Source organism: Microtus oregoni, unplaced genomic scaffold, assembly GCF_018167655.1.
Source record: "Microtus oregoni isolate MIOR12 unplaced genomic scaffold, Mior012 000021F_ref0000039, whole genome shotgun sequence".
Taxonomy (NCBI): domain Eukaryota; kingdom Metazoa; phylum Chordata; class Mammalia; order Rodentia; family Cricetidae; genus Microtus; species Microtus oregoni.
Window position 1 is genome coordinate 20,926,802 of NW_024543080.1, and position 26,724 is coordinate 20,953,525.

Below are 26,724 nucleotides of genomic sequence, written 5' to 3' on the forward strand. Positions count from 1 at the left end.
AGTTTCATCTATTTTTTCTCTCTCAAACTCAGCTATCAGTTTTTCTTCTATAAAAATATTAATTTACCGACTTAATGTACTTGGTGTATTTGTGATTCCAATTTAAAAACAATGACAAACTGTTTTTTAAAAAGTCATAGGTCAAATTAAGATCAAAGTATTCAAAATTGTTAATTCTCTTTGGCTAAGATAATGCAATAATCCAAAGTATGGTTAACAAATTCATGATCCATAAATTTAACACCATGGCGGGAAAAAACTTTACAATTCAACCCAACTTGATCAATGGATTTATTTTACATTGTGAGGCTAAGCTTTCGTTTTGGCTTTTTAAGAGACAATGCCATCTTTGTCTTAGTATCCCTCTGACTTAAAACCACACAAAGCAGTGTTTCAAATGCTTTATTGATTAAATTGGTATAGAAGGAAGGTTTACAGAAAATTTAAAGTAAGATTTATATGTATAAGTGTTGTCTTAGGGTTTTCTATTGCTGTGAAGAGACATCATGACCACAGCAATTCTTCTAAAGAAAATATTTAATTGGGGTGTCTAACTTACTGCTGCAGAGAGTCCATTGTTATCATGACAGGGAACATGGCTGTGTGCAGGCAGATGTGGTACTGGAGCTGAGAGGGTTACATTTTGCAGGCAACAGAAAGTCACACACAGGGAAGCTTGAGCAAAATAAACCTCAAAGCCCATCCTCACAGTGCCACATCTCCAACAAAGCCACACCTTCTAATAGTGCCACTCCCTTTGAGCCATTTTCTTCCATACCACCACAAGTGTTTTGTCTGCCATGTAGATATGTGTACCACATGCATGCCTGGTGTCTACGGAGGTCAGTAGAGTGTTATTTGTATCCCCTGGAACAGTAGTTACAGACAATTGTGAGCCATCATGTGGGTGCTAGGAACTGAACTTGTGTCCTCTGGAGGAGCAAAGCAGCTAGTGATCCTAACTGCAGAGCTATCACTCCAGCTCCAAGCCTTTGTGTCTTGAAGACTTCTCATGCTCAATTCATTCAATGCAGTTAAGTTCTCTGTGAGCCTAACCATAACCTCACCGGGAAAAATGACCAAAGCCCTTGCCATTCCTTATGCCAAATCTTTCTCAGGTAAGCCTAAATTGAGAGAATGAGCTCAGAGTAGGAAAAAAGGTCACATTTACATCCAAAGGCTAATGTCACTTAATCTCAAAGGTCACTGATCAAAACCAGCTGCCAGGTTTCCCAGTGGGGAATGAAGTAATGCAAAGAAAAAAAGGGTCTTCAGTTCCAATTATCTAGCCTGACGCTGAAAGATTTTAACTTAGTGAGCTCTTGCTGCTACACAAAGGCTCAACACAGTTTCATGGAAAGTAAAAGGCTAGCATATGGGTACCTTCTAGCTCCAGGAAGACAAGGATTTTGCATATTCAGTGATATTCCCCAATGCCAAGTGCACGGTATAGACTCAAACATCTAAAAGCGGACCCAAAGCTGATGCCTTCTGTACTATGAAGAGTCTAAGAAAACAAACACTTGTAATTTAATATTAGGTTGAAAACTTTAATAATTTTAGATAGTTGTATTTATAGATGATCAACATAAAATATTTGGACATTCAAATAAGGCCCACAGAATACTCATTGAAAAAACAAAACACAATGGTCCAAAGAATGCGATGCTTTAGATGTTTTAGAAATTTCTCTATATACCTATTTTTAGGTTTTAAGGAGTTATGACCAGAAGATGTGATCATACTTTTGGAATCACCTAATTACTATTTTTTTTTACCAAAAACAAACAAACAAAAAAACAAAACTGGGCACATACCTACCAACAGTGATTCTCAACCTATAGGTCACAACCCCACAACAAACCTCTATCTCCAAAAACATTGGCACTACAATTAACAATAGTAGCAAAATCACAATTATGAAGTAGCAATGAAAATGATTTTATGGCTGAGGGTCACCACAACATGAGGAACTGTATTAAAGGAGTCACAACATTAGGAAGATTGAGACCCACTGCCCACCAAGCTGGGAATGTGTGATGCTTTTCCTAAGTCATCAAATGAACAGGAACTTAACAGTGTGATATCTAGAAGACCACTGCTCTTACAGGATGCATATGCTACTGACAGGCGGCTTACTGCGAAATAAGTACTTAACAGTAAAAGTGTTTTCACTAAGTAAAATTCATTTATAGTTTGTTATTTCAATGAAAGAAAATGTTGTACATGATACTAATGCATACAAAACAAAAATGGGCTTGTTTTATTTCAAATGAAAGCAACAGCATGAAAAAGGTTCTATTAGTCAGAGTTCTCTAGGTGAACAGAAGTGATATACAGATATATAGATTTAGTGGAATGGCTACTCCAACAAAAGCTATCTACCAATGGAAGGTCCAAGAAGACAGCAGGTGCTCAGTCCTGAGGTTGGGTATCTCAGCTGGTCTTCAGTATAGGCTACAATCCCAAATAATTGGGCTCTAGTGTCAGTGAAGGAATGGACGTGCCAGCAAGAGAAAGCGAGAGCAAGCTTCCCTCCTCCATGTCCTTTATACAGGCTGCAGCAGAAGGTGCGGCCCAAAATAAAGGTAGATCTTCCCACCTCAAAAAATGGATTAAAAGTGAGTCTTTCCACGCAGGGCAGTGATGGTGCACACCTTTTTTCCAAACACTTGGAAGGCAGAAACAGGAGGATCTCTGTGAGCATAAGGCCAGTCTGGTCTACAGAGGAAGTTCCAGCCAAAGATATTATACAGAGAAACCCTCTCTCCAAAAAAAGAAAAAAAAAATGGATCTTCCCACTTCAAATGATTTAATTAAAGAAAAAAAAATTCCTGACAGATATACCCAGCCACTTGAGTTTATTCCAGATACAGTCAAGTTGCAACCAAAAATAGCCATCACGGTTGTTAAATGATGAGGTAGGCCAGAAACCAGTATAATGACCAAACTTCATTTCTTAACATTTCACAAGATCATTTTTATTGATTATCAAAAGGCAAATGAGTATTTTAAGGTACAGTCTATAAACAAAACATCTTCATTTCTACCAACATAAAAATGCTATCTTTCAGTCAAAGCAGTTCCTAGACCATACACATCTGGTAGACACACCTCTCTAACACAGCAGTTTGTACTTGGCTCTAACAGCCACAACTATCCTAGTTGAGATTCTACTGATTCTTAGGCCAGCTGTAGTCTTCCCTGCTCCAGCTCACTTTGTAATTTCCACTTCAGTTTATGCCTTGTTGATTTTACTCCTACCACAACTGTTCAACCCTTTCTGCCTCACTTTCTGCTCATTTTATGTCTACACTCTTCTTTATGTGAGAATAAACCAATACTTTCCAAGGGTCAAGAGAAGTTCTAAACTTAATGAGGTTCATTAGCATTAAGTTAAAATTATTTTCATTGTGATTATTTCATTGTAAATAACTAATTCAAAGAAAGTTTGCCTTAGGAATTATGTAAACCCACAAGTATATAAAAATTATATTCCCTCAGTATGCTCCACTTTGGCTTATCATTGGAAGTATCGAGGCATACTTATGGCTCATATAAATCCATGCATTATGGTGTCCTTGGCCAATACATAACTATCTTCCTCAGCAAAGACACAATGACGAAGTATTTCTGTTGAAAGGGTGTTCAGCTATGGAAAAGAGATCAAATACAAAAGCTGGCTAAGAGCATGAAAAATTACTGTCATTTCTGAGGGAGACATATACAGGTACTATTTCACTTATTAAAAATATTCAAAAAATGAATGAGAGATGAAGTTACAACTAATAAACTCAACTGTATACACTAATTCTATCCTATTTCAGGTACTTATATAACTGTAAAGATGTGACCCTAAGGAGGAACACAGCAGGAAGTCTGGGCTTCTGCATTGTAGGAGGTTATGAAGAATACAATGGGAACAAACCTTTTTTTATCAAATCCATTGTGGAAGGAACACCAGCATACAATGATGGAAGGATCAGGTAATAATTATTTAGCAAAAATAATATTCAAGTGTTTTGTTTTCTACATGTAAAAACTTGGCCCCACTGGAAAGAAAGCACACTATTTACTAAATTTACTATTAGTATTCACTATGCATTCGTGAAGAGTAAGAAATTAAAACATGACTATGCCAGTTAGATTCAAGAAATTCAAAACTGTGCTGGGCAGTGGGCGCACGCCTTTAATCCCAGCACTTGGGAAGCAGAGGCAGGCAGATTTCTGAGAATTCGAGGCCAGTCTGGTCTACAAAGCGAGTTCCAGGTCAACCAGGGCTGTTACACAGAGAAACCCTATCTCAAAAAATTCAAAGTAAAAATTTACAACTGGCCTTGGTCCCATATTGCAATTCCCTGTACTATTATATCCTCTAATGCAAGTTGAATGGAGCCTGGAGAATTTAAGTGAAGAAGGGAAAGATCTAATTAGAATTAAAATGGACAAATACCGGCAAACAAACACTAGGACCACCCGAGTCCACTATAAGTAACTTCAACCATAAAGTATTTTGACCACGATCCTGTTTCTCTTTTAGATGTGGTGACATTCTTCTCGCTGTCAACGGTAGGAGTACGTCAGGAATGATACACGCTTGCTTGGCAAGGACACTCAAAGAACTTAAAGGAAGAATTACTCTCACTATTGCTTCTTGGCCTGGTACTTTTTTATAAAATCAATGATGGATCTTAGAAAACAGAAAAAAGATGACAGATAGGCTTCGTAAAACTGTATTTATCTTGTCAATTTTTATATTTAAAGAATATATTATAAAAAAATGCCGGGAAAAGTATGATATTATGAAAACAAGTTACACCTCGGAGAACGTTTTCAAAAATAAAAACTGATGTTTTTATTTAGTACGGAGGATCTCATCACTACAAACCTCAAGTTTATATTTTTCTATTCAATAAAAATCTAAAATGGTTTCTATGACACAATTCAAATCAATTAAAAATATGATATATGTGGAGTTCAAAAGGAGAGCACATTACAGGCATTTAAATTTAATGGCAGAGAATTTGAAATGAGAAATAAATCTTTTCTAAATGAGAGCTGTCCTCCTCCCTGAGCTCTAAGTTATTCTTTCACACACCAAGTCCTAGCCACCACCACTGCTGTTCTGCATTCCCTCCTGGGCTAAGTCCATATTTTAAGCTTGGATTTTTGATTTTACTAAGAAATAACTGACCTAACACTACTGTCATTGAGCTTACTTTTAGTCTTAACACGGTAATGGTATAAAAAAAACACCCTACAGGCTACTGCACCAATGAACCCTGGAAAACACGCTGACAGCAGCCAAACCACCTTGACGCTGGCTCAAACAGATGGCCATGAAATGGTCCAGGGCTGTGCTAGTCACAACCGTCCACATGTGCCTGTTGGAAAGTACACAAGTTACATCACACGGGCCACCCAAATGCCTCCTACCGTCTACGACTTTATAAAATGGCCCATTTAGTTACCATGGACCCAAATTTAGAAGACCGAAAACCTGCTTTCAAAAACTGATATGAAGAATGCACCCAAGTTCTTGAGACGCAGGAGCAGTAAGATGAAGAGCGGTCTTTGCAGCACCTCTTCTACAACAGGATGCCAGTAACTAGAAAGCTAGTCAAGGTGAGTCCTTGACCTACATACTGTGTACACACAGCCAACCTTAGCTCTAAATCCCCTGCTGACTCATTCACATGACTTCCTTGGATATAAAGTCATTTCTGTCTTTTATTCTTTAAATATTACAAGACAAAGATTTTTAACTTAACACAAAAATGCACATTTTTATTTTGGAAAAGAAAAAATTAACGTTTCATTCTAACAGAACAAGATTAAAGGTATATTTCTTAAACATTATCCAGAAAAATAAGGAGATTTATAGCATCTATTTCTGGGACTGACAAACACAAAAGGTGGAGCCTATTCAGCAGGGGCAGCTTCAGCACTCTCCTGTTCAGGGACGGGCTCACTCCCAGCCTCTTTTCCTTCTTTGCTTCTTTTAGATTTTTTGTGCTTGTGTCTCCTGTGGCTGTCCCCTTCTTCACTTTCATGGCGGCGTCTACTGTTACTACAAGAAAAGGAATTGTGTTTAACAAGGCTTAAGTAACAAAGTCAATCTGGTCTAAACAAGCCTGGATTTAGGTTAAACCTATTTGTTTTCTGATGTACATATTTTGGAGAGTCATATGAGATTTTACACCAATTGTTATGGAGTTATCTTCACCCCCACACTATCCCAGACTCCTAGCCCATTACTTTGTTCTGAAAGTCTTTATGAATTAGAAACTGAAGAAACAGGATATACTATTTTGTAAGATGAAATGTTCAGATACAATGAACATTGAAATCAATTCTAATATTGTTTTAGAACTGCAGGCCCCAATTTTTTTCTGTAAACTAAACATTAATATTAATTATAAAGACTGACTCATATGCCCAAATTCCTCTCTATCAAAGAAATAATATAAAACAAAGGGAAAACCACCAAGATATCTTATTTTAATTTTGTCTGAGTGATAAAGAAATGCAACCTTGTTAGATTTAAAAATCGCTGCTGACGCCCAGAAAGAAGAACTATAACAGACTGCTATTGGTCTGTTAGCTAGGAACAGTCTCATCTATCACTGGGCTATTGAAAATATTTTCATTTCTTAAAGAGACACCCGTGCCGTGCCCTTCCCCACCCCCAGACCAAAGTGGGTCACTACTGAAGAACAAACCTGCGAGAGGACTTGTGTCTGGTTTCCTCTTTCTCTCTGTGACGTCGCTCTCTGTGTCGTTCTTCTTTTTCCCGACTAGCTCTATGGCGCTCATAGCCTCTTTCTGCATACTCCCTGTATCTGTACCGCTCCTCATCACTGCAATGGAGTGGAAACAATGTCAGGACTACTAACTGAGTTGACTGCAAAAGGAAGAGCTTCCGAAGCCTAACAGAGGCCTGAACGCTAACTTCTCATGTTGTTGTTTTGTTTTGTTTTTTTCGAGACAGGGTTTCTCTGTGGCTTTGGAGCCTGTCCTGGAACTAGCTCTGTAGACCAGGCTGGTCTCGAACTCACAGAGATCCGCCTGCCTCTGCCTCCCGAGTGCTGGGATTAAAGGCGTGCGCCACCACCGCCCGGCTACTTCTCATGTTGGAAAACAAGTATTTCCTAGACTGAGCAGCAAATCAGAAACACATCTCACTTAAAACAACACACTAGAAAAATGCCCATTTGAGCCAGGCGGCAGTGGCACACACCTTAAATCCCAGCACTTGGGAAGGTAGAGACAGGTGGATCTCTGTGAGTTCGAGGCCAGCTGGTCTACAGAGCTATTTTTCCAGGACAGCTAGGACTATTAGAAAAAGAAACCCTGTCTCGAAAAAAGAAAAAAATGACCATTTGTTCTATCTGCTCTGTGCTATCACAGTTTTAATGGCAGGTTTCATATTAAAATGTTTTTTTCTGGGGAAAAAAAGAATGAGACCTGCAGTTGATTTAAATTTTAATCAGCAGGTTTTTCTTTTTACTCCCATTTTATAATTAAATGTATTTATGTATCTGAGATATCTACAGAAAATCTAATTTGCAAAACACAGGCCATGTGGTAAAGATTCTAAGAATGTATGGTTCACAATGGCTTCCACAGGAGAAGGCAGAAAGATCAAATTTTTTCAAGTGTTTGATTTTTACAAGAAATAGCGTAGCTTTCATCCTGTGCAGAATAACACACATGAAGATTTTAAAACATTTTTATAAAAACCTGTCTTAATGTACACATATCCATATGTACATGTATGGGCACACCCCGTATGTGTTTCCCCAAGAAGCATGTCATTGATAGGCAGTCCAGACTGCCAGGATATCCATGAGCGCCCAGCACATTCTGCCTTTGCCACTTCTAATGCTCATTCCTGACACCTCAGTTTTCTTATTTATAACTGACAATCTTTTTCAAAGTTTCTATAAAACCGACAATAATATTTATCAAGAGAAGGCAATTAATAAATGGAGTTTGGGGGCCTAAGAAGATGGCTCAGTGGGTAAAGGCACTTGCTGCTAAGTCTGATAGCTTAAGTTTGATCCCCAGGTTCCATACTTTAGAATAATTGAAATGACTCCAAGTTGTCCTCAGACCTGAGTGTGTGTGTGTGCACACACAGCATAATAAATGAAATTCTTCAATGACTTTAGGACCTAATTTTTCAGGAGGAGACCTTCCTACCAAGAGTACTGGGCCTCTAATAATCTCTCTCCAAGGCAAACCAAAGCAGCACAGACAAATGAACATTACAATTAATTCCATCAACAAATGAGGTTTCTCTGAACGACTACATAAGAGTAATGAAGGCCAATTATTTCACAGTTTTGTCATGTGTAGCCCTCCTTTGCCCCTTTGCCCTAAAGCCAATTCTTGCTGGCCTTGGGGCCTTTAGGTTCCATAGGCAGTCATATGACGGGAGCCTAAGAGAACAGACTGCCGGCGAGTTTCCGAGTGAAAACAGCACCTCCTCCACCCCTTTCTGATAGGTGGTGCAGTGCAAAGGTTCCTCCAGGCCTGGAACTCATTAGAGCACATGTCAAACAGCCTACAGCACCCAGCCTTCTTTCTGGTCTACAATTGAACTGCCTTAAAAACAGATGTGAAAACTGGTCTCTCATTTTCAAAACAATGACCCTGTAATTTGTAATGCAACACATACTATAAACATTTTGTTTTAGAGCACTTTTGTCAGTCTTTAGAAACAAATAGCTTTTACTTCCCATGTATATTCCCTGGGTTTTTCCTAGGACAATTCAGAACACAGAATTCCTCTACCTTTTGCCTTTCTGGCCTTAAGCTTTTATTCCTATTTAAGCAGAACTAGATGAAAACATGGTTTAATCAACGTTTTCCAGTTTAGCAATTCAGTAGACCCTGAACATGTGTGTGTGATGCAAAAATAGTCTTCCTACGCATTTCTGCACTAAGCTCCTTAACTATGGCACGCATATTTTATAGATGTGCTATGTAGCAGAAACCAGTCAGCTTCCTGAAAACTACTGCCCTTGAACTTAAGCAGAATAATGTACTTAACTGTTACGGCTAATAGTGTATGTTCCACTTATATGTACATACCTTGCCACTCTTTACCTATTTGACCAATAAAATTGTATTAAATATGCACTATGTGTAAGTCATGAGGAAACTGACTTTTCCCATTCTTTGTCATATACTCTTTCACTAAGAAAACCAGTCCTAATCAGCTTAACAGCAGTATTAAGTTTAATCTGTAAAAACAATGTATGAATATTTATGTATCTTCAGGATATAGCACCGTTTCTGGCTTAGAACAAGGCTCAAAATGCCAATCACATGAATCAAAGAATGAATTTTTAAAAATCAACTGCATAGAAAGGAAAAGGAAGAAAGTTAACAGATGTTTTTTCAAAAAAAGTAATTTTAAGAGAATAAAAAATTTTAAAATGACACCACAGCCACATCTGCAGCAGCTAGCATGGCTCTTCCATCTCCACATCTGCAGCAGCTGGCAAGGCTCCACTGTTACGTCAATCTCCGTGCTGCTTATGGTAATGGGAAGCCTCAAGAAAGAAATGAGTATGATTTCAAGGGGCTTTTCTACCCACACCTTGAGCATTCTTTCCCCAATGAACTGGAATTCACTTCCTCACAACAAATCAAAGTGCAAAGTATAAATGAAGTGTGTCCAACACCCTCACATGCAACACACCTGTTGAAAACGCTAGGGGTGGGACTGTGATCCCGCTCTCGCTCCCTCTCTCGGGTGCGCTCTCTTTCTCTGTCCCGGTCTCTGTCTCTCTCTCGGTCTCTGTCTCTCTCTCGGTCTCGATCTCGGTCTTTCTCTCTTCGTGCATAATAGTCCCACTGCTTGGTGGTGTCCACAAGGCTAGGCCATGAGGGAGCGGAACTGGTAAGATGGGGGAAGGCAACTAAAGGAAAAAAACACATTAAGATCGGAGGTTATGGCACTTAGTCTGACACTATTCACTGGGCAAGAAATTCCCCAATATCAAAGTTGAAACCAAAAGACACTAGAACATCGTTGAACTATTAAGGAGAAAATGAAATAAAAAATTACGTTTTAAAGACTCTGAGTGAACACCTGCCTACAGCATGCCCAAAGCAATGGGTTCAATACCTACATCTACAAAAACCAAGAACAACAAAAAACACATTTTAACAATAAAACAAAGACATTTATAAACAAACAACAAAAAATAAAGCAAAGCAAAACCTATTACCCAAGACAATGAAGGAAAATTATTTTAAAAAGGAGACCTAAAATGAAAATAGTTGAGCAAATAAACTATATATTCCTTTTAAGAATAAAATGATGAACCTCAATAAGTTACACGAGAAAAACTAAAACATATTATCATCTCTGCATTAAGAATAGAGTTCATGCATCATTTAAATATTATTAAATAACCATCACAAAAATGGGAATAAACAACAGCAAAAAACAAAACAAGTAAATCATAGTTGATTCTGGAAATCATGGAATGGGATGGAAGCAGCAATACATCAAGCATCTCCATAATCATAATTTAAAACAACACTAATTTCATCAGTTACAAGACAGACTTTTTACTTTTAAAAATCTATATTCTGGGGGCTGGAAAGATGGTTTAGTGGTTAAGAGCACTGGCTGCTCTTCCAGAGGACCTGGGTTCAGTTCTCAGCAACCACATGGTATCTCATAACTATCACTCCAGTTCCAGGATGCCCCCTTCTGATATCCATGGGTGCACTGCCACGTAGATATACATATAAGCATCCATATACTTAAGTCTTTTGTAAAAGTCTGAACACATGACATAAAAACACATGGGAAAGGATTGCAGGGGTGGGGTGGGGGTGGGGGAAGGGGATGGTTTCCTGAAGTTGAAGGGATAAGAGCACTGGCTCTTCCAGAGGACCCAAGTTTGATTCCCAGCAACTGCATGGCAACTCCCAACCATCTACACTCCAGTGCCTGGGAATCCGATTCCTCTTCTGGTTTACACAGGCACCAAGGATGCTCATGGTACAGACAAACTTGCAGGCAAAACACCCATACTCACAAAATAAAGTTTACACATTTTTTTAGGTCGTAAGGAGCATGTTCTGCAGGAGGATTGTGGGTCATACGTCTTCTACTTTCACTCATCTCTGTCCTCCTCATCAGGCTAATCATTTGATTCATTACACAATTCACACAAGGCTTAATTAAGAGTCATGAATTTGTCTAAGTTATGGATGGGAACCTCTAAATCTGTGAGCCAAAATTAAAAAAAAAGATAAGAAACACTTGTCTCTTAGTAGTCCTGTAATATTAAGACTTTTGAACTAAGTCTCACTTCATAAGGAGTCTTCAAATCACATCTAGAAAAGTTATGTTGTTCAGGGGTATAAGAATGAATTATAAATTCTAAAGTAAAAAAATAGAGGTAAAAGAGAACCGCAAAGAAGTCTTATTTGTTGTCTTTACTGTAAAGCTTCATCGTGTGGCTAAGGGAAACCTCTTCCTCTCCTTTACTAAGTTTTACAGTTGGCTTTCTAATTAAAGGCTTTTCTCTGGGAGGAGAGCTGAGCAAGGTAGAAAGTATAGAGGAGGCGCTTGCTTCCTTACAACAGAAATATATAAAAATGTTCTACAGGCTAGGTCAGTAATCTCAAAAAGGACTTTCAGATATGGTCTAGTGTTTAATCTGTACTGAAGCAAACACATAGGGGACAGAGTGACAAAAAACACCCAACGCCATTTAAAAAAAAAAAAAGGTAAAACCAAAGGAACTCAATGCTTATCAAATGCTTATCAATGCTTATCAAATGCTTACATATTAGCAGTATCATGCTAAATCTGACTGCCAGCTGCGTTTACATAAGGAAAAGATTTAGGTTTAATTCATCTAAGGTTACCTAAAATAAGCCGAACCCAAGGCAAGCCATAGAGCCTATGCTTCAACAATTCTTACTGCTTCAGTGGTAGAGAAAAGGGAGGGCACTTGTAACCTGCTGGAGATGGTGGTGATTATAAAAATGAGAGCTAACACTGGGACACTTGGTAAAGAACAGGGCAAGGAGCTTCAAGGTAATCCCACAGCCTTAGGGGAATGCTTTACTTTTGTCAGTTTAAGTTCTGAAGACCTCTGAAGGGCTTATGACTATAGAGAGGGCAAAGCAAGATCCCAAACAATGTGACTAGAAGAACACAGACATGCACTACCCTTGGGGGTCTGAGAAACAAGAGTAGCTAATAAAATTTGGATCTAACACACCCTGTAAGAGCTTGTTAAAGGTCCAGAAGCATAGTCTCAGGACATAGATTCTAGCACAGAAATACCTTTGAAAGCCATTAAAATTTCTTCTACCTTAAATGGAGGAAAGAGAATAGGCATCATAATGTCTACCTCTAGATTACTTCCATAGGAGAGACCGATAACAACATGCTACTCTGAAACACTGGTCAGGATGACGCCAAGGTACAGGCAACCAAGAAGCCACATAGCTAAGAAAAAGCTCTCCGTTGCCTTGCATTTGCCCACAGGCCAGAAATCAAATCCACAAAAGTTCAGGTATATCTCTTGTTCTCTTTACTAGAAAGAATGAAAACTGATTACTGGAGACTATTAGTTTGGAGATCTACCACTAGCTCCTTTATTAACTAATGACTTTATTTCATTATCCTTTCAGTAGTAGGGATTGAACCCAGGTCCTTGTTGACTGAGGCTGCTCGTTCGTTCCCAGCCACCCATACCCGAAATAATCACACAGAAATTATATTATTTGCAATACTGTTTGGCCAATAGTTTAAGTGTATTTCTAGCTAGCTGTTAAATTAACCTATTTTTATTATTTCGTATTTTAAACCACAAGGCTCATGGTTTACCGGCAAGGTTCCAGCAGGTGGCTCACGTCTGTCTCCTCTGGCGGCTACAAGGCGTCTCTCTGACTCTGCCTACCCTCACTGTGTATCTTTTCCAGACTGGCTATACTCTTGTTAAGCCACTGGCCGAAAGCAGTCTCTTTATTAACCAATGGCAATAAAACATATTCATAGCATACAGAGGGGAATCCACATCAGGTCCTCATCCATGCTGGCCAAGCATTCATCATGGAAGTCAGTCTGTTAGCTAGTGGGTGAACCCTAATTAAAGGGTCACTTACAGGAGCATGGATGGGGATTATTTATAGGCCAGAGGCAAGTAAGTGGACAATTCACCAATGGCTATAAATGCCACAGAAGAAAATGCCTCTCCCTCTCTGAGCCACCATTACTGGCTACATACATATCCTGAGGTCATTACAGGCACCACAGTTGCTGAGTTCATGTAAGAGTGTAATGGCTGTAATATATGGAAGACAGACACTGCTTTACAACATTCCACCCTATCTTCTCCGATGTTGTCTGAAGCTTGCAGGACTGATGGACATTGGGCAGTTTGGGGTCTCTCATTTATTGTCTTTGTTACAGGTGCCATATAAGCCAGACTCTTCTACGCCTCTGTTTCTTTTGTGCTACACAAGCGATACAAGATAAAGAGTATGATTTTCTCTTCCTATCTGCCTTTGGGAGGGTGCTTCACCTAAGAACTGTGTACGGCTTCGTTTTTCCCACCCATCTACATGCTCAACAGCTTCTACTTGTTCCCCAGTCCAAGAAGGCCGAATAACTATCCTTTCTTGTGACCCTGGAAGTCCATAATTTCCTCACAATAAATAGGCAGAAGGAGGCATTTTCAAATGTAAATCTAGCAACTTTAAAACTGCATAAAATTAACAGAAGTCTCATAGCCTTGTGGCAAACACTCATACTCCATAACACTACACAGAGGTACATTTGGTTTTACTGAGCTTCAAACAATGCTGCTTTTTTTTTAAATAAATTGAAAGTTTGTGTCAATCTTAGATGATAGAGCAACCCATGTACCAAGCAACAGTGAAATTTTAACTCTCTTCAATTCTACGAAAACTGGGCAAGGTAAGAAAGTAAACATCAATTTGAAGACAACAAAAACAGGGTTGTGATGCTAAAGATTGATCTCAACAAAGTTTAATGCAAGGTACAGACAGAAGCTGCAGCAAGCTGTCTACAAGGCTAAGAGAGCCAATGAATGCTGGCTGCACTAACCAAAAAAACTTTCAGTATAGAGCAGTCTTCTCTAGAAGATACCATTTAGAGCTTTTACAGCCAAAGACAAATCAAAGACTAGCTGCAAAGGCTATAGTAGTCTGTAACTTTACGTTGAATTCAATGTCCATTTCCCATTCACCAAGTTCTAGAGCTCTCCAGTGCTCTGAGAATGCAGTAAGGCCCGGGTGGCAGCACACTGTCCACAACCTAGCTAATTATTTTAAGTCCACTACCAAGACCGACTACTCAGAAAGAAAAACAAAAACAAAAACCAACCTCCTTGAAAAATACTTCTGCTCAATGAAAATGCATCCAGTCACTCAAGAGCACAGATGGAAATGTGGGGTGCAATTCATGTTGTTTTCATATCTGCAACCTGTGCTCAAGAGTAATCTGGCATATATACAGACTTAACTCCTTCAACTAATACTTCTTACTCTGTAAACATGTTTCCATTTCTTTACCAATATGTACTTTACTGATTCCCAGTGGATCTGAGTGGTGAGTAACTTACCATTGCCGTATGGAAACGCCCGCGCAGAACGGCTGTCATAACCAGAGGAATGGCCACTGTGGAGGAAAGAAGTATCTTTATATCTGATGCAATTAAGTACTCAATCTTAATAGTTCAATAAAACGAAGACAGCAAAACAACAAAATTTAACCTTTAAACAATCTGCTACAGAGTCTTGATATTTCTTAATATGACAACATAGACTTTTTCACCTCAAAACATCAAGGACCCAGAAGTTACTTGGTACTACTTAGTATAACTATACAATCAATTTCAGCTTTCTCAGTAAGATAGAGGGAAAGTTTGAGGTTAACAGAATGTTTGAGGTTTAAAACTTAATCTTAAAAAAATTAGTTTTAATGCCTATAAGTTGGTTATAAACCAATCGATAGTATTTTAAATGGTCATTTTGATTGAGAAACAAGTATGTGTTCAACAAGAACTTAACCAAATCCTGGGGCTGGAGAGATGGCTCAGCTGTTAAGAGCACTGGCTGCTATTTCAAGGACCCACGTTTAATTCCCAGCACCCACATGGCAGCTCACAACAGTGTGTAACTCCAGTTCCAGAGGATCTGACACCCTCACACCAATGTACATAAAATAAAATAAAATTATTTAAAAAAGAAAAAAAGAAAAGAAAATCCTCACCTTTCACAATTTGCTTTCTGGAGTGGCACTTTGAAACCACTGGGATGCTTTGATGCCACTCATGAGACCAACTGTCCTGCTTTTACATAATTTGACTATTAGTTTTTAGAGTATCTTCACTTTGAGTCAAGTACTAGAATAGCTCCTGTTTCCTAGTGAGTTCCGCCTGCCAGAACATGTGCTGTTCTAATCTTCAGAACTGAGTCTAGAGACCGTAAGCTAGCAACACTGATTGTTTAAACACATCCTACCACCAAGTCTTCAATATAGGAGACTAAGAAGATTAAATATAAGACGGGAGAAAATAAAGCCACTGCCTTAGAGGATGGATCTGGTCCTTCTGTGTGGAGGTGAAGATGCAGCAGCGCAACAGAAGAAAACAGCATTTCATTCTTACTAAGGTTCATTTCCCTTTCCAGCAGATACAAACTCAGTATTAAAGATTTCTAACAAACTATTTTTATTTCTTGAAGACTTTCTTTGCCCTGTTTTGGTAACAGGCTATAGTTACATAAAAGTACTTAATACAGATTAAACTTATGAATTAACAGGCAGGTGCTACGTCTATAAAAATTAACATTAGAAAGTATTAGAAAAGACACATGTGTAAGGTTCTGTTGTAAGGCTGTCAATGATCATCCGCACTGCTTTACCTTTCTATTGTTGGTATAAGAGATGGAGGTGGAGCGCCTGGTGGAGGAGGGAAACCTGAAACATTCAACCAGGAGATAAGATAATTAACAGGATGCATATGCAACGTCAAGAGTGAAACACAGTTGCTGAGTATCACTAAGATTTTCTGGGGACACAAACGTGCTTCTCTACATGATTATGAACAGGAAAAAATAGAGCTGAAACTTATAAAGAGTTTTTTAGCGCAATAACATTGTTAATTAACAGTCTGATCTAACACACAGAGCACAAATTGTCAAGACACCTGGTCTTATTTTCAGCACCACACACAGCCCATTTTGTGCATATAAGAAAGTTAGTCTCAATGCCTTACCTTTTCCACATAAAAAAACAGTAGTAGTTTTGCCATCAGATTATGTTTTGAAGAAACACAAATAAAATAGCACTGACGTCATTTAAAAATAGTCTGAGTTTCAGATTTATAGAAATTTCTTTAAAGTGGATAATTTATAAGCAAAGCCTAACCAGTAAATATATGTGTTCATAGCAAAAACATCTGCCATGAAATATTTTAAATAACACAACCCCAATGAACTACTTTACAAAGCAAGGCACATAATGGAATTTTTGAATTGGTCTTGAGGCAAATCATTTGCAACTTTGTATTGTGAGGTCAGCACTCTCAGCCACTCGCACAGCTAAATGAAATCCCATAGAATAGCACAGCTAAAGGGTCCTCAGCAGCAGTCTCCTCTAGACTTCTACAGCCAGACCCTAACAGTGTCATAGTTACACAACTTGCAGTTCCACAACTGCTGATACCTATTTCCCCCCAGGTTAACAACCTCCAATATTGGGACATGCATCAAATTCAACAGTTTCAATCCTTTGCCCTGTGGTTCACGTACTGACGGAGATCAGTCCACTGCTACACCCCCATTGTCTTCTACTTCCTGGCTACTTTCCACTAAGGTTCCTTTCCAATGTCCTCTGGGACAGAAATTCCAGTGCTCGTTCTTCTCAAAACTTCATTTACTCAGTCTTTAGCCCTGCTTCCAACTATTTCAAGTTCATTATGCTTGTCAGTCTGTCCAGTTTTAGCATCTGTAACTCTTCTACCACCATCAAGCAGGCCCAAGGTTAGCAACTACCACAGTAGTCCTCAAGTCCATGTCTCACATGACACAGGTTCTCAGTCATACTGTATTTCACACTAAAAAGACAAAACAATCCCTTAAGACTTTCCCTGGCCAGCCCTGTCTCAGCCAGTGACTGTACTCCTAGCTGAGCACGCACACTAAACTGCGCATTCTCAACTTCCCTCTACTCCCCCAGGTCGTCTGGAATTAGACCTCTCTTCTCAGCATCAGCACTAGTCATTTTCTTCACAGCCCTTGGTTTTTAACACTGAACTTAGTAAATATACTTTCTACTGGCGTCACCATTACACAATAAAAAACCATTGACAAATATATAAAGACAGCACTGGTTACAGAAACACTCCTACTGACTGCACTACTGCAATGCCCAACTGAATACCTCTAAGAACAAGTACTTGACTAGTTATTAAGCCACACAATTGCTTTGTAGTTCAGAAAATATTTTCTCATGACAATGAATTATGACAATGGGTAAACAATTAGAAGTCGTGATAAAGTCAAGATAAATTATTTTTCTTTTCTCTGAGTCACTTTTACACACCAAAATCATTGGTCTAAAAAGCATTTCAAAGAGTGATTTTATTTTATATCTTCTATTATTTTCCACATAAATTGATAAGGTGAGAATATCTATTTCTACAGAAATGGGTAAGATAGGCCTAAGAAAACTAAACATCTTAAAACTGGAATGAAGCACAGGCAGAGCTGAAAATAGGACCTTGAAATCCCAGTGGCCTAGTGCACATTCTAACCGCATCAACACCGTCCCTCCTGTAACGATAAGCTTGAAATTTCATGTTCATTAACAATGATGGAGAAAACATGAAAAAAGTTTTACCTGGAGGTGGTACAGTTATTGGAATACCTAAAAAACAAGTGATGAAATTTAATATAGTAACTGGATTTCAGAACCTGGTATGTTTTTATGCCATCACCAAACAACTTTGAAATAAAACCCCTGTCTCGGCACCCTGGCTTAGCACTCAAGAGAAGCGCTCTGTTTTCTTGCAGACCAACGATTCAAGTACAGCATCCAACTTCCCTGATGAAAAACCAGTCTACCAACTTCATAACAAGATTGCCCCACTAGCTGGAATCACAAATGAAGTTAAATGGCACATCACTTAAAAAGCACACATGTGACACAAAATATCAAACTCCGTAATGTGGAAAAACTCACTAAATTTGGTCATCAGAAACCAATTTTGTTAGTTTAACACTTTAATGTAAATACTACATGTAGGTAAAGATTACGGTGAGGCCAGTGTGGGCCACTCAAGTGTGAAGATTGCTTTGCTGCGGTTGCCAGGAGTCAATAGTCAATACTCTTTGATTTGAAGAAGCGGAAAAGAAGGCATAAGAAACTTACATATGAACACATGCATACACCCACACCCACATGAACAAAAACACATAATTGCCTTCTATAGGTGTTAGCAAAGCAATACTGGAGTGTCACTCAATTCTTTGTAACACATAGCCTCTAAGAAATAAACTATACATGAACATTCTAAATTTATACTGGTGAAATGTCCCTGTTAAGTACTAAGCAACTAAAAGTAAATCCTAATTTTAAATTTAAGAAATACCTGAAAGCCAATGTATAACATGAAAACTGGAACTACCTTTAGTTAAAAAAAAAAAATGGCCTCACAAGTAAGGAAAAAATTCAGCTTTTTTATTAAAAGTTTTATATTATCAATAAATTCAATTGTTCAAACAGTTTATTAAATCTTATCTTTAAAACTATATCAAAATTAGCTCAAAGGAGGGGAACAAATCCACTTACTAACTGCAGACAAGTGAACAGAAGCACTTTCAGGTGTTTCGTGACCATGGAAAGCTGCAGCAGGCTGACTGTAAAATGTTCTGACCGACATGTTTTACTGGAAGAAGGCTGTCATGAATAAGAACTTAAGACAGCATTTGGCCGTAAAACACAGACCCAAGTACCTGATTTAATCCCATGAAATAAAAGGCTATAAAACCAGCAAGAGTGAAAAAGTACGTAAGTCAGCCATGGCATTCCCAACCTACCAAACTAACACAGGCAATCCCATTTTCAGCTTTCCCAAGGTTTTGGTCTGATGCCTCTCATATCCACTGATGTCTAGCAGATAGCTCTAACCAAGAATCCCAACTGCAAAGCTAAATGAGGGAAGGCAGGCAGGAACAGTATGTTTTTATATATACTACCGACTGTTTCACATTTAATAATGTTTTTAATGTGTAAGACTACTACTAGATCAGTTCCCACTCTGTGATACTTTCATTCTAGTAATGCGATCTAAGTGCATTTATGAATAACAAGTGCTACTCAGCTACACTTACTACAATGAGAATTAGTGCAAAAATGGCACAATTACTTCAAAACTTAGTCCTCAAAAGTATGTAAACTGAAAACAAATACCGAAGGCATATGACCAAGTTAATTCCTCTAAGAGCAATAAAATTACTCTGTTGGTTAGTTTTTTTTTAATATTTATTTATTATGTATACAATATTCTGTCCATGTGTATGTCTGCAGGCCAGAAGAGGGCACCAGACCTCATTACAGATGGTTGTGAGCCACCATGTGGTTGCCGGGAATTGAACTCAGGACCTTTGGAAGAGCAGGCAATACTCTTAACCACTGAGCCATCTCTCCAGCCCCTGTTGGTTAGTTTTGTGTCAATTTGATACAAGCTGGTATCATTTGGGAAAAGGGACTATCAACTCAGAAAATGTCTCCATAAGACTATTCCATAGGCAAGTCTGTCCAACATTTTCTTAAAGAATGATTGATGTGGGAGGACGCAGCTTACTGTGGGTGGGCCCAACCCTGACACCCTGAGTTGTATCAGAAAGCAAGCTGAGCAAACCAGGAGGAAGAAGCCAGTAAGCAGCAAAAACTTGGCTTCAGTTCCTGCCTCCTTGTTCCTGCCTTGAGTTCCTTTGAAGATAGACTATGATGTGGAAGAGTAAGTCAAACAAAAATAAAACCCTTCCTCCCAAAGCTGGTTTTGCTCATAGTGTTTTATCACAGCATTAGATATCCTAACTAAAACAATTATTATCTGCCTTTAACTTTAATCTTACTATATAGTAGTATCAAAATCAACTAAGAATAGAGTAAAAGAAAAAACATCAGATACAGTTGTCTTTCCAGTTGGTGACTGTACAACAGAAAACTTCACGCTAGAAAGGGCTCTTCCAGTGAGACTTACTTCCTAAGATTCTGCTTCAGTGTAAACACTTGGTCACGGAAAGGACTATGAAGCCGATGAAACACACAACCAATTCCTTGACACTTCCCAGAAACATTTTCAAACAACTAAGGAAGTTTAGCAAGTGATATAACGGAAAACCATTTTCACTTAAAATCTTCCAATATTTAACACTTATTAAAGAAACAAAACAAAACAAGAATGTAAGGAATGGAAAATTCATTCCCCAAATCCACTTTTTCCTCCCTTGGACAACTCCAATAGACTCAAACATACAAATCAAGTGCTTTGCTTCTTTTATATATGTCTGTGTATACATGTTTGTATATGTATGTATAATTGCATGTACGTATGTATGTATGTATGTATGTATGTTTTTGTTTTGCTCTGAGACAAGGTCTCATTATGTAGCCTTGGCTAGTCTAAAACTCTCTAGATAAACATTCTGGCCTTGAACTCAGAGACGTCTACCTGCATCTGCCTTCCGAGCTCTGTGGTTAAAGGCCTGTACCACCACTTCTGGCCTTATTTTATTTATCTACAAAAATGATTATTTGTCTGGAAAGCCTTCCCTAGTGATAATATAAGCTTCAGCAAAGTAATTATCCATTCACATTCACGCACTTCCCTGCATCAGAACCACCTGGAGTTTGTGAGCACAGACTGCTGGGACATTCTAGAGATTCTCATTCAAAATGTCTAACATAATATAAAAACATATCTGTATTGCCAAGAAATCCTCAGGAGATGAAGTTGTTAGCCTGGGATCACACTGAGAACACTGGATTATAACCCACACTTCTAACCTTATCTTTAAGAGACTCAGTAATACAGTTGAAAAGTAAAACCAACTTTAAATTTTTATAAAGCAAAGGCATATTTTCCTAAGACCAAAACACATCAACAATATATACTACTGTTAGACACTCAGAGGGGGTGGGAGGATGAACAGAAACAGACAGACAGACAAAACGTTTACCTTTTTCTGTATGTCATGATTATTCCTAAATGTAAAGGGGGTGGCGCACGCCTTTAATTCCAGCAGACATAAGAGGATCTTTGTGAGTTCGAGGCCAGCCTGGTCTACAAAACTAGTTCCAGGACAACCAGGGCTACATACAGAAACTTTTTTCTCAAGGGGGAAAAAAAAAGTGGGGGAGGCTAAAATCTTACCACCTGGGGACTGAGGCAAAGAAACAGAAAGGCTGTATTCCTGATAAATATTTAAAAAACAACAAAAAGTTACCTGTACCAGGAATTTCTGTAAATATTCAAGACACAAAAAAACAAAGCAAAACAAAACACCAAAAATTATCTTTAAATAAACTTATTTTCATCAGTGATTTGTAGAACCATGCTAGGGAGCTTCTGACATGGTTCTATAATTCCTTCGTCCTGGTACAAATGCCTTTGCATACTTCTGGTATTTGAATCATCTTTTAAGTGAGCAGGACATCACAGCTATTGTATGGCATATGCAAGACAAAACCAGCAAAAATAGTAAGGCCACTTCCAAGACTGGGCTACAAAAGACAGTGATTTCTACTTTGCTGGCAGTCTTCCAATGGCTACCTTAGATGTTGGGAAAAACCACAGCCAGTGAGGACCTCAAGTCCTTTCAGCCCACAACCTAGAAAAAGAAGAAAGGGATGGAAACAGAGGACTTCCTGTGGCTAGTCTTTGGGTTTAGCTCCCTGCACTCACCACGGGGATATGCAGAAACACTGTAATTCCCCTTCCAGGGGACCTGACACTCTATTCTGATCTCAACAGGTAACCAAGTATGCATGTCACATACACATAAAATGAAAATAAATAAATCTTTTAAAACAAGAAAGCTGACTTTTATCGAGTGAGTTTAGAGACTAACCTTCCTCAGTTAAATCCTTAGAAATGACTGTGAAGACTGAGAGAAAGGTTCAGGTAGAGAACTTTTCCTACTCCTAGATTCCTAACCCAGACAGTAACAACATGATTTTTAAGCTACTACATTCTAGATAATTTGTAATGTAGTAATAGAAACACAATAGTACCTACCTATCTTTTCTCTAATAAGTTCAAAACAAAGGGGAAAAAGGGCAGAATTATGTGAATTCTGTTTTTCACTAAATTCCAAACCTTATTAGTGCTATAATGTAAGTCTAGAAAAGCCTGGGATAAGCTATTTTTACTGTAAGCCAAAGTCGGAAACGTGTATTTTTAAAAATAGCACTTAACAGAAAAGCTTTACTGTTAAGCACATGAGCACAGACACATACACAGAACACTGCAGAATACTATAAAGTGCTGTTTTGCAAGTTGCAAAAGAAGAAAGTCATTGTAAAGGTATGATTTACAATCTATGATCACAAAATTTAAACCAACTGAGTTCCAGCATATTTCTTATCTAAAACACTATCAAAAGCATAAGATTTTATATTTTTTAGTATCACTCAAACTAATTTATAAAATTTAATTCCTACAGAAAATAAAATTTCATCTCCAATTAAAACATATTTGATAGAAATGCCAATGTTTTAGAGAAAACTTACAGTTGATTTTATCAGATCTAACATACTAAAATTACTGGACGAACGGAGGAAACAGGCAGATATGAAAGCACACTTCAGCTCTACAAACTGCAATGATAATGGCACACTGAGGACTTAGCTTACTCAGTACAGTTCCTTGCCAAAAACCCTGGGTTTGATCCCAGAACTCCACAAACTGGACATGGTTACAAATGACTGTAAACCTAGCACCATGAAGGTGGAGACAAGAACAGAAGTTTAAGGTTTGCTACACAGACCCTATCGTTAAAAAAAAAAAAAAAAATTAAATGTGGGGCTCATACCTGTAATCTTAACACTTGGGTATGCAGAGGCAGGAGGACTGCTATTAAGTCTGAGGTCAACATGGGCTTTTCTTTTTAACGGCATGGTAGATGGCACAAGTGCTTGTTATGGAAGCACCATACCTGAGACTACAGTCATGTAAAAGTGCAGGATAAAGGAGTGCACCTGTAATCCAAATCTGCGGGGAAGCACAGCAGACAGGCAGACCAAGACTACCTGGCCAGCCAGCCTCGCTGAGCAGTCAAGCTCCAGGAGCAGTAAGAGCTGAGAAATCCTGCCTCACCTAATAAGGCAGAGAGCAGTAGAGAAAGACACGTGAAGTGGACCTCTCGCCTCCACAGGAGCACACCATGTGAAGGCTGGTGACACCCACCCCTACACAATAGACAGCATTATGGTTTCAGTATCCATACAAAAAGGGACATGAAAAACTCATCTTAAGCTTTTAATAGCTATAAAATTAACATATAAAACAGAATGTAACAGCAAAGCAAATTAACATTCAAAAGTCTAAATTATAAGCTTTCCCTAAAATTAGTTCAATATCATCAAATTCTTTTTTAGAAACAAAATAAGCCAAACACCAATGGACAAATATGATCATTCCTCTATAAGCAACCTAGAAAAATAAAATGTAGAGACAAGAACAGAGACCAACACCTGGGAATTGATGTAGTGAGTCTTGACTAGGCAGAAACACGGTGGGGATGGATGACGAAAAGGTTTAGGGATGTGATGTAACAAAATAAATAACAGTCACAAATGGTTAAAATAATGAATACAAACATTTGACAACAATCATTGACATAAAAAATAAGCTGGCCTAGAACACCAATCCTACTAATTTTACAGTATTTTACTCTAATTTTTAATTATTTCAAAACTAATGCATCCAGCTAAACATAAGATAATGCAAGCCCAGTAACTGAATAGATTAAAGAATATCTAATTCTGCTCTTTACAGGTTCCCTGACCTCTGTACTCAGAAGTATCTATGCCCATCACCCTAAAGGGGAGGAAAAATTCTAAGATGCTATATTCAATAGTGCATGTGCACAGTCCTGTGACGGAGCCTTCTTAGCAGGTACAGATCCACTGCAACTTGCTTAGTAAAGAGAACAGACCAGAAACCTGTATGGCATTGTGCAGTTCTATTATTTTCAAGTTAATCACTTAAATTTTAAAACCTCACTAGTATCCATTTCAGGTGTCATTCTAAAAACAAATGAGTGTACAGATGGACTGTACTCAAAGCAGTACCTTAGAAAGGAAGCATTCAATGTACTAGATAATTGGTTTAGTGGTTCAATTATTACTTTGAAAAGCACAGACCCCTACTAAAGTTTCCCTGAAGCATATTATAAAATTTTTTGATTCATTAGACAGTGAAAAGATTGTAAATTACAGAAATCATGACTAATTACTATTTGTTGTCAAATTAACACTACTACTGTGGTTATATTAAGTATTTTAGCATTTCCAGAAGTCTCTCCATCTATGTCTAAAGTAGCCTCTTCTTCATTTTCTGTCCCTCTGCATTCCTGAGGAGATTTGGTTCACACATGTCTGCAGATGGATGTTTGAGGGAAAGAGAAGACAATATATCTCCTATCGACTAGCTGACAGTGTCTTGGGAAAGAGCTGTTTCTGTTAACTTACATTTAAAAAATTTTTTTAGATGTTATTTATGTATGTGGCTGTTTCGTCTAAATAAATGTGACACATGCATGCCCAGTACTCTTGGATGTCTGAAGAGAGCATCAGATCCTTTGGAGCTGGAGTCACGGATGGATGTGTACTACCATGAGGGTGCTGGGAACTGAACCCAGGTCTTTTGCAAAAGCAGTAAGCATTTTGAGGCTGAACCATCTCTCCATACCTATCAGGTCATAATTTTAAGAACTATTTAAGAACACTCATTACGTGAGTATTCTTATAAACCTCCAGAGTTGACCACAAATTTCAACTTCCTAACCAGGGGATATCTATGAATTTACTTAGGCTATGAAAGGTGTAAAGTAGGTCAAATGGTAGTGGTGCACGCCTTTTAATACCAGCACTTGGAAAGCAGATGCTAGCAGATCTCTGTGAGTTCAAGGCCAGATTGGTCTTATAAGTTAGGTCTATTCCAAGCAAATCTAAACATGTAGTATCATTTTCTTTCTGTTTTTTTAAAGATCATTTATCTATTTATTTACTTACTTATTATGTATACTGTGTTCTGTCTGCATGTTTGCCTGCACACCAGAAGAGGGCATCAGATTTCATTATAGATGGTTGTTAGCCACCATGTGGTTTCTGGGAATTGAATTCAAAACCTCTAGAAGAGCGGTCAATGCTTTTAACCTCTGAACCATCTCTCCATCCCCATCATTTTATTTTCTTAATAAGAAAAAGCTATTAACATCCAAAAATATGGACATTACTATATCTGTATAATATTTAGAGAGAATTAGTTTTATGAAAAGTTACCATTAAAATAAATTTAAAGAAAGTCTCCAAAGGATTTTCCTCCTTTATGTTTCCAAAAATATATTTTTTTTTAAAAAAAGGGTGTTTAAGAAAAACAAAGTACCTTTCAAGAGGCAGTACCTGAAGAGACTCTAGCCGACCCAGCTTTCTTTTACAAGGCACATGAGATTCTACAGTGGCTTCAATCCCACGGCACCTGTACATCCTGCTCTCACTTAGCTGGTGAGTGCCTACAAATCCACACAGTTCAGCTGTGCAAAACTGAGTGAATGCACTACCTGGCAATCTGAAAGCCACATGTGGTGCTCGGAAACATAAACATGTGACTGGCTAGTTCTATCGGCTAACATACTCAGGGAATGCCAGTGTATACACAAGACTCGCACTGTGGGAGACACAGACTTACATATGTGGGAACAGCACACACAAGAGTAAAAATAGGACCAATTCAAATGGAATGGACTGATAACTCCAGGTAACAAACATGCCGTGGTCGCATACTACTTAAGTAAGGAGGGAAAGCAGGAAACTGAGCATTAAGTTTATAATTCGACTAATCTACAGGAAAATGGTACTATATAGTACAATGTCACAGATAACCTGAACATTATTCAAAGACTTGTTACCTTCATAAAAATTACATATTTTGGGGCTAGAGAGATGGCTCAGAGGTTAAGAGCTGGCCGTTCTTCCAGAGGTCCTGAGTTCAATTCCCAGCAACCACATAGTGGCTCACAGTCAGCTAGAATGAGATCTGGTGCCCTCATCTGTCATGTAGGCATGCATGCAGATAAAACACTGCAACAAAATAAATATCTTTTAAAAATTATCTATTTTGCTTTCATTTGATTTATTTTGTATGTAGGAGGGGTGGTAGAAGTAGGGAGTCAACTAGATGTCAAGAAGTCAATACTCTCCTTTTACATGTGGATCCTAGAATCAAATTCAGATCATCAGGCTTGGTAACAAGTGCCTAACCCAGTGAGCCATTGTTTCAGCCTAATACTATTGTTAATATAAATAAGCGTAAAATGGCAAAGAAATTAGTGTAATTTTACCATCTGCTAAAATGAAAAACTTCCATTGCCTATCACCAATATCCTACAGTCTCCTAGTATTCTGTAACCCAAAGTCCT

General features: G+C 38.2%; 2 protein-coding genes across 16 annotated transcripts in view; one reads left to right on the top strand and one right to left on the bottom strand.

Annotated features, from left to right (window-relative positions):
* The window catches only part of Lnx1 (ligand of numb-protein X 1), a 108,881-nt gene extending 104,205 nt beyond the window's left edge, over positions 1–4,676 (top strand). For all 3 annotated transcript variants that reach the window (XM_041671085.1, XM_041671086.1, XM_041671087.1), the window contains 2 exons: positions 3,828–3,986; positions 4,541–4,676. In XM_041671085.1, the coding sequence (XP_041527019.1) occupies positions 3,828–3,986; positions 4,541–4,676 (295 nt within the window). The remainder of the gene's footprint in view (positions 1–3,827; positions 3,987–4,540) is intronic.
* The window catches only part of Fip1l1 (factor interacting with PAPOLA and CPSF1), a 63,388-nt gene continuing 39,623 nt past the window's right edge, over positions 2,960–26,724 (bottom strand). For 4 of the 13 annotated variants that reach the window (XM_041671088.1, XM_041671091.1, XM_041671094.1 and 1 more), the window contains 6 exons: positions 17,915–17,941; positions 15,937–15,991; positions 14,634–14,689; positions 9,713–9,932; positions 6,723–6,860; positions 2,960–6,070 (listed from right to left, as the gene is read on the bottom strand). In XM_041671088.1, coding sequence (XP_041527022.1) covers positions 5,923–6,070; positions 6,723–6,860; positions 9,713–9,932; positions 14,634–14,689; positions 15,937–15,991; positions 17,915–17,941 — 644 coding nt within the window. In that variant the 3' untranslated portion in view covers positions 2,960–5,922. The remainder of the gene's footprint in view (positions 6,071–6,722; positions 6,861–9,712; positions 9,933–14,633; positions 14,690–15,936; positions 15,992–17,914; positions 17,942–26,724) is intronic. The other 9 variants (XM_041671090.1, XM_041671093.1, XM_041671095.1 and 6 more) reach the window with 4 other exon arrangements.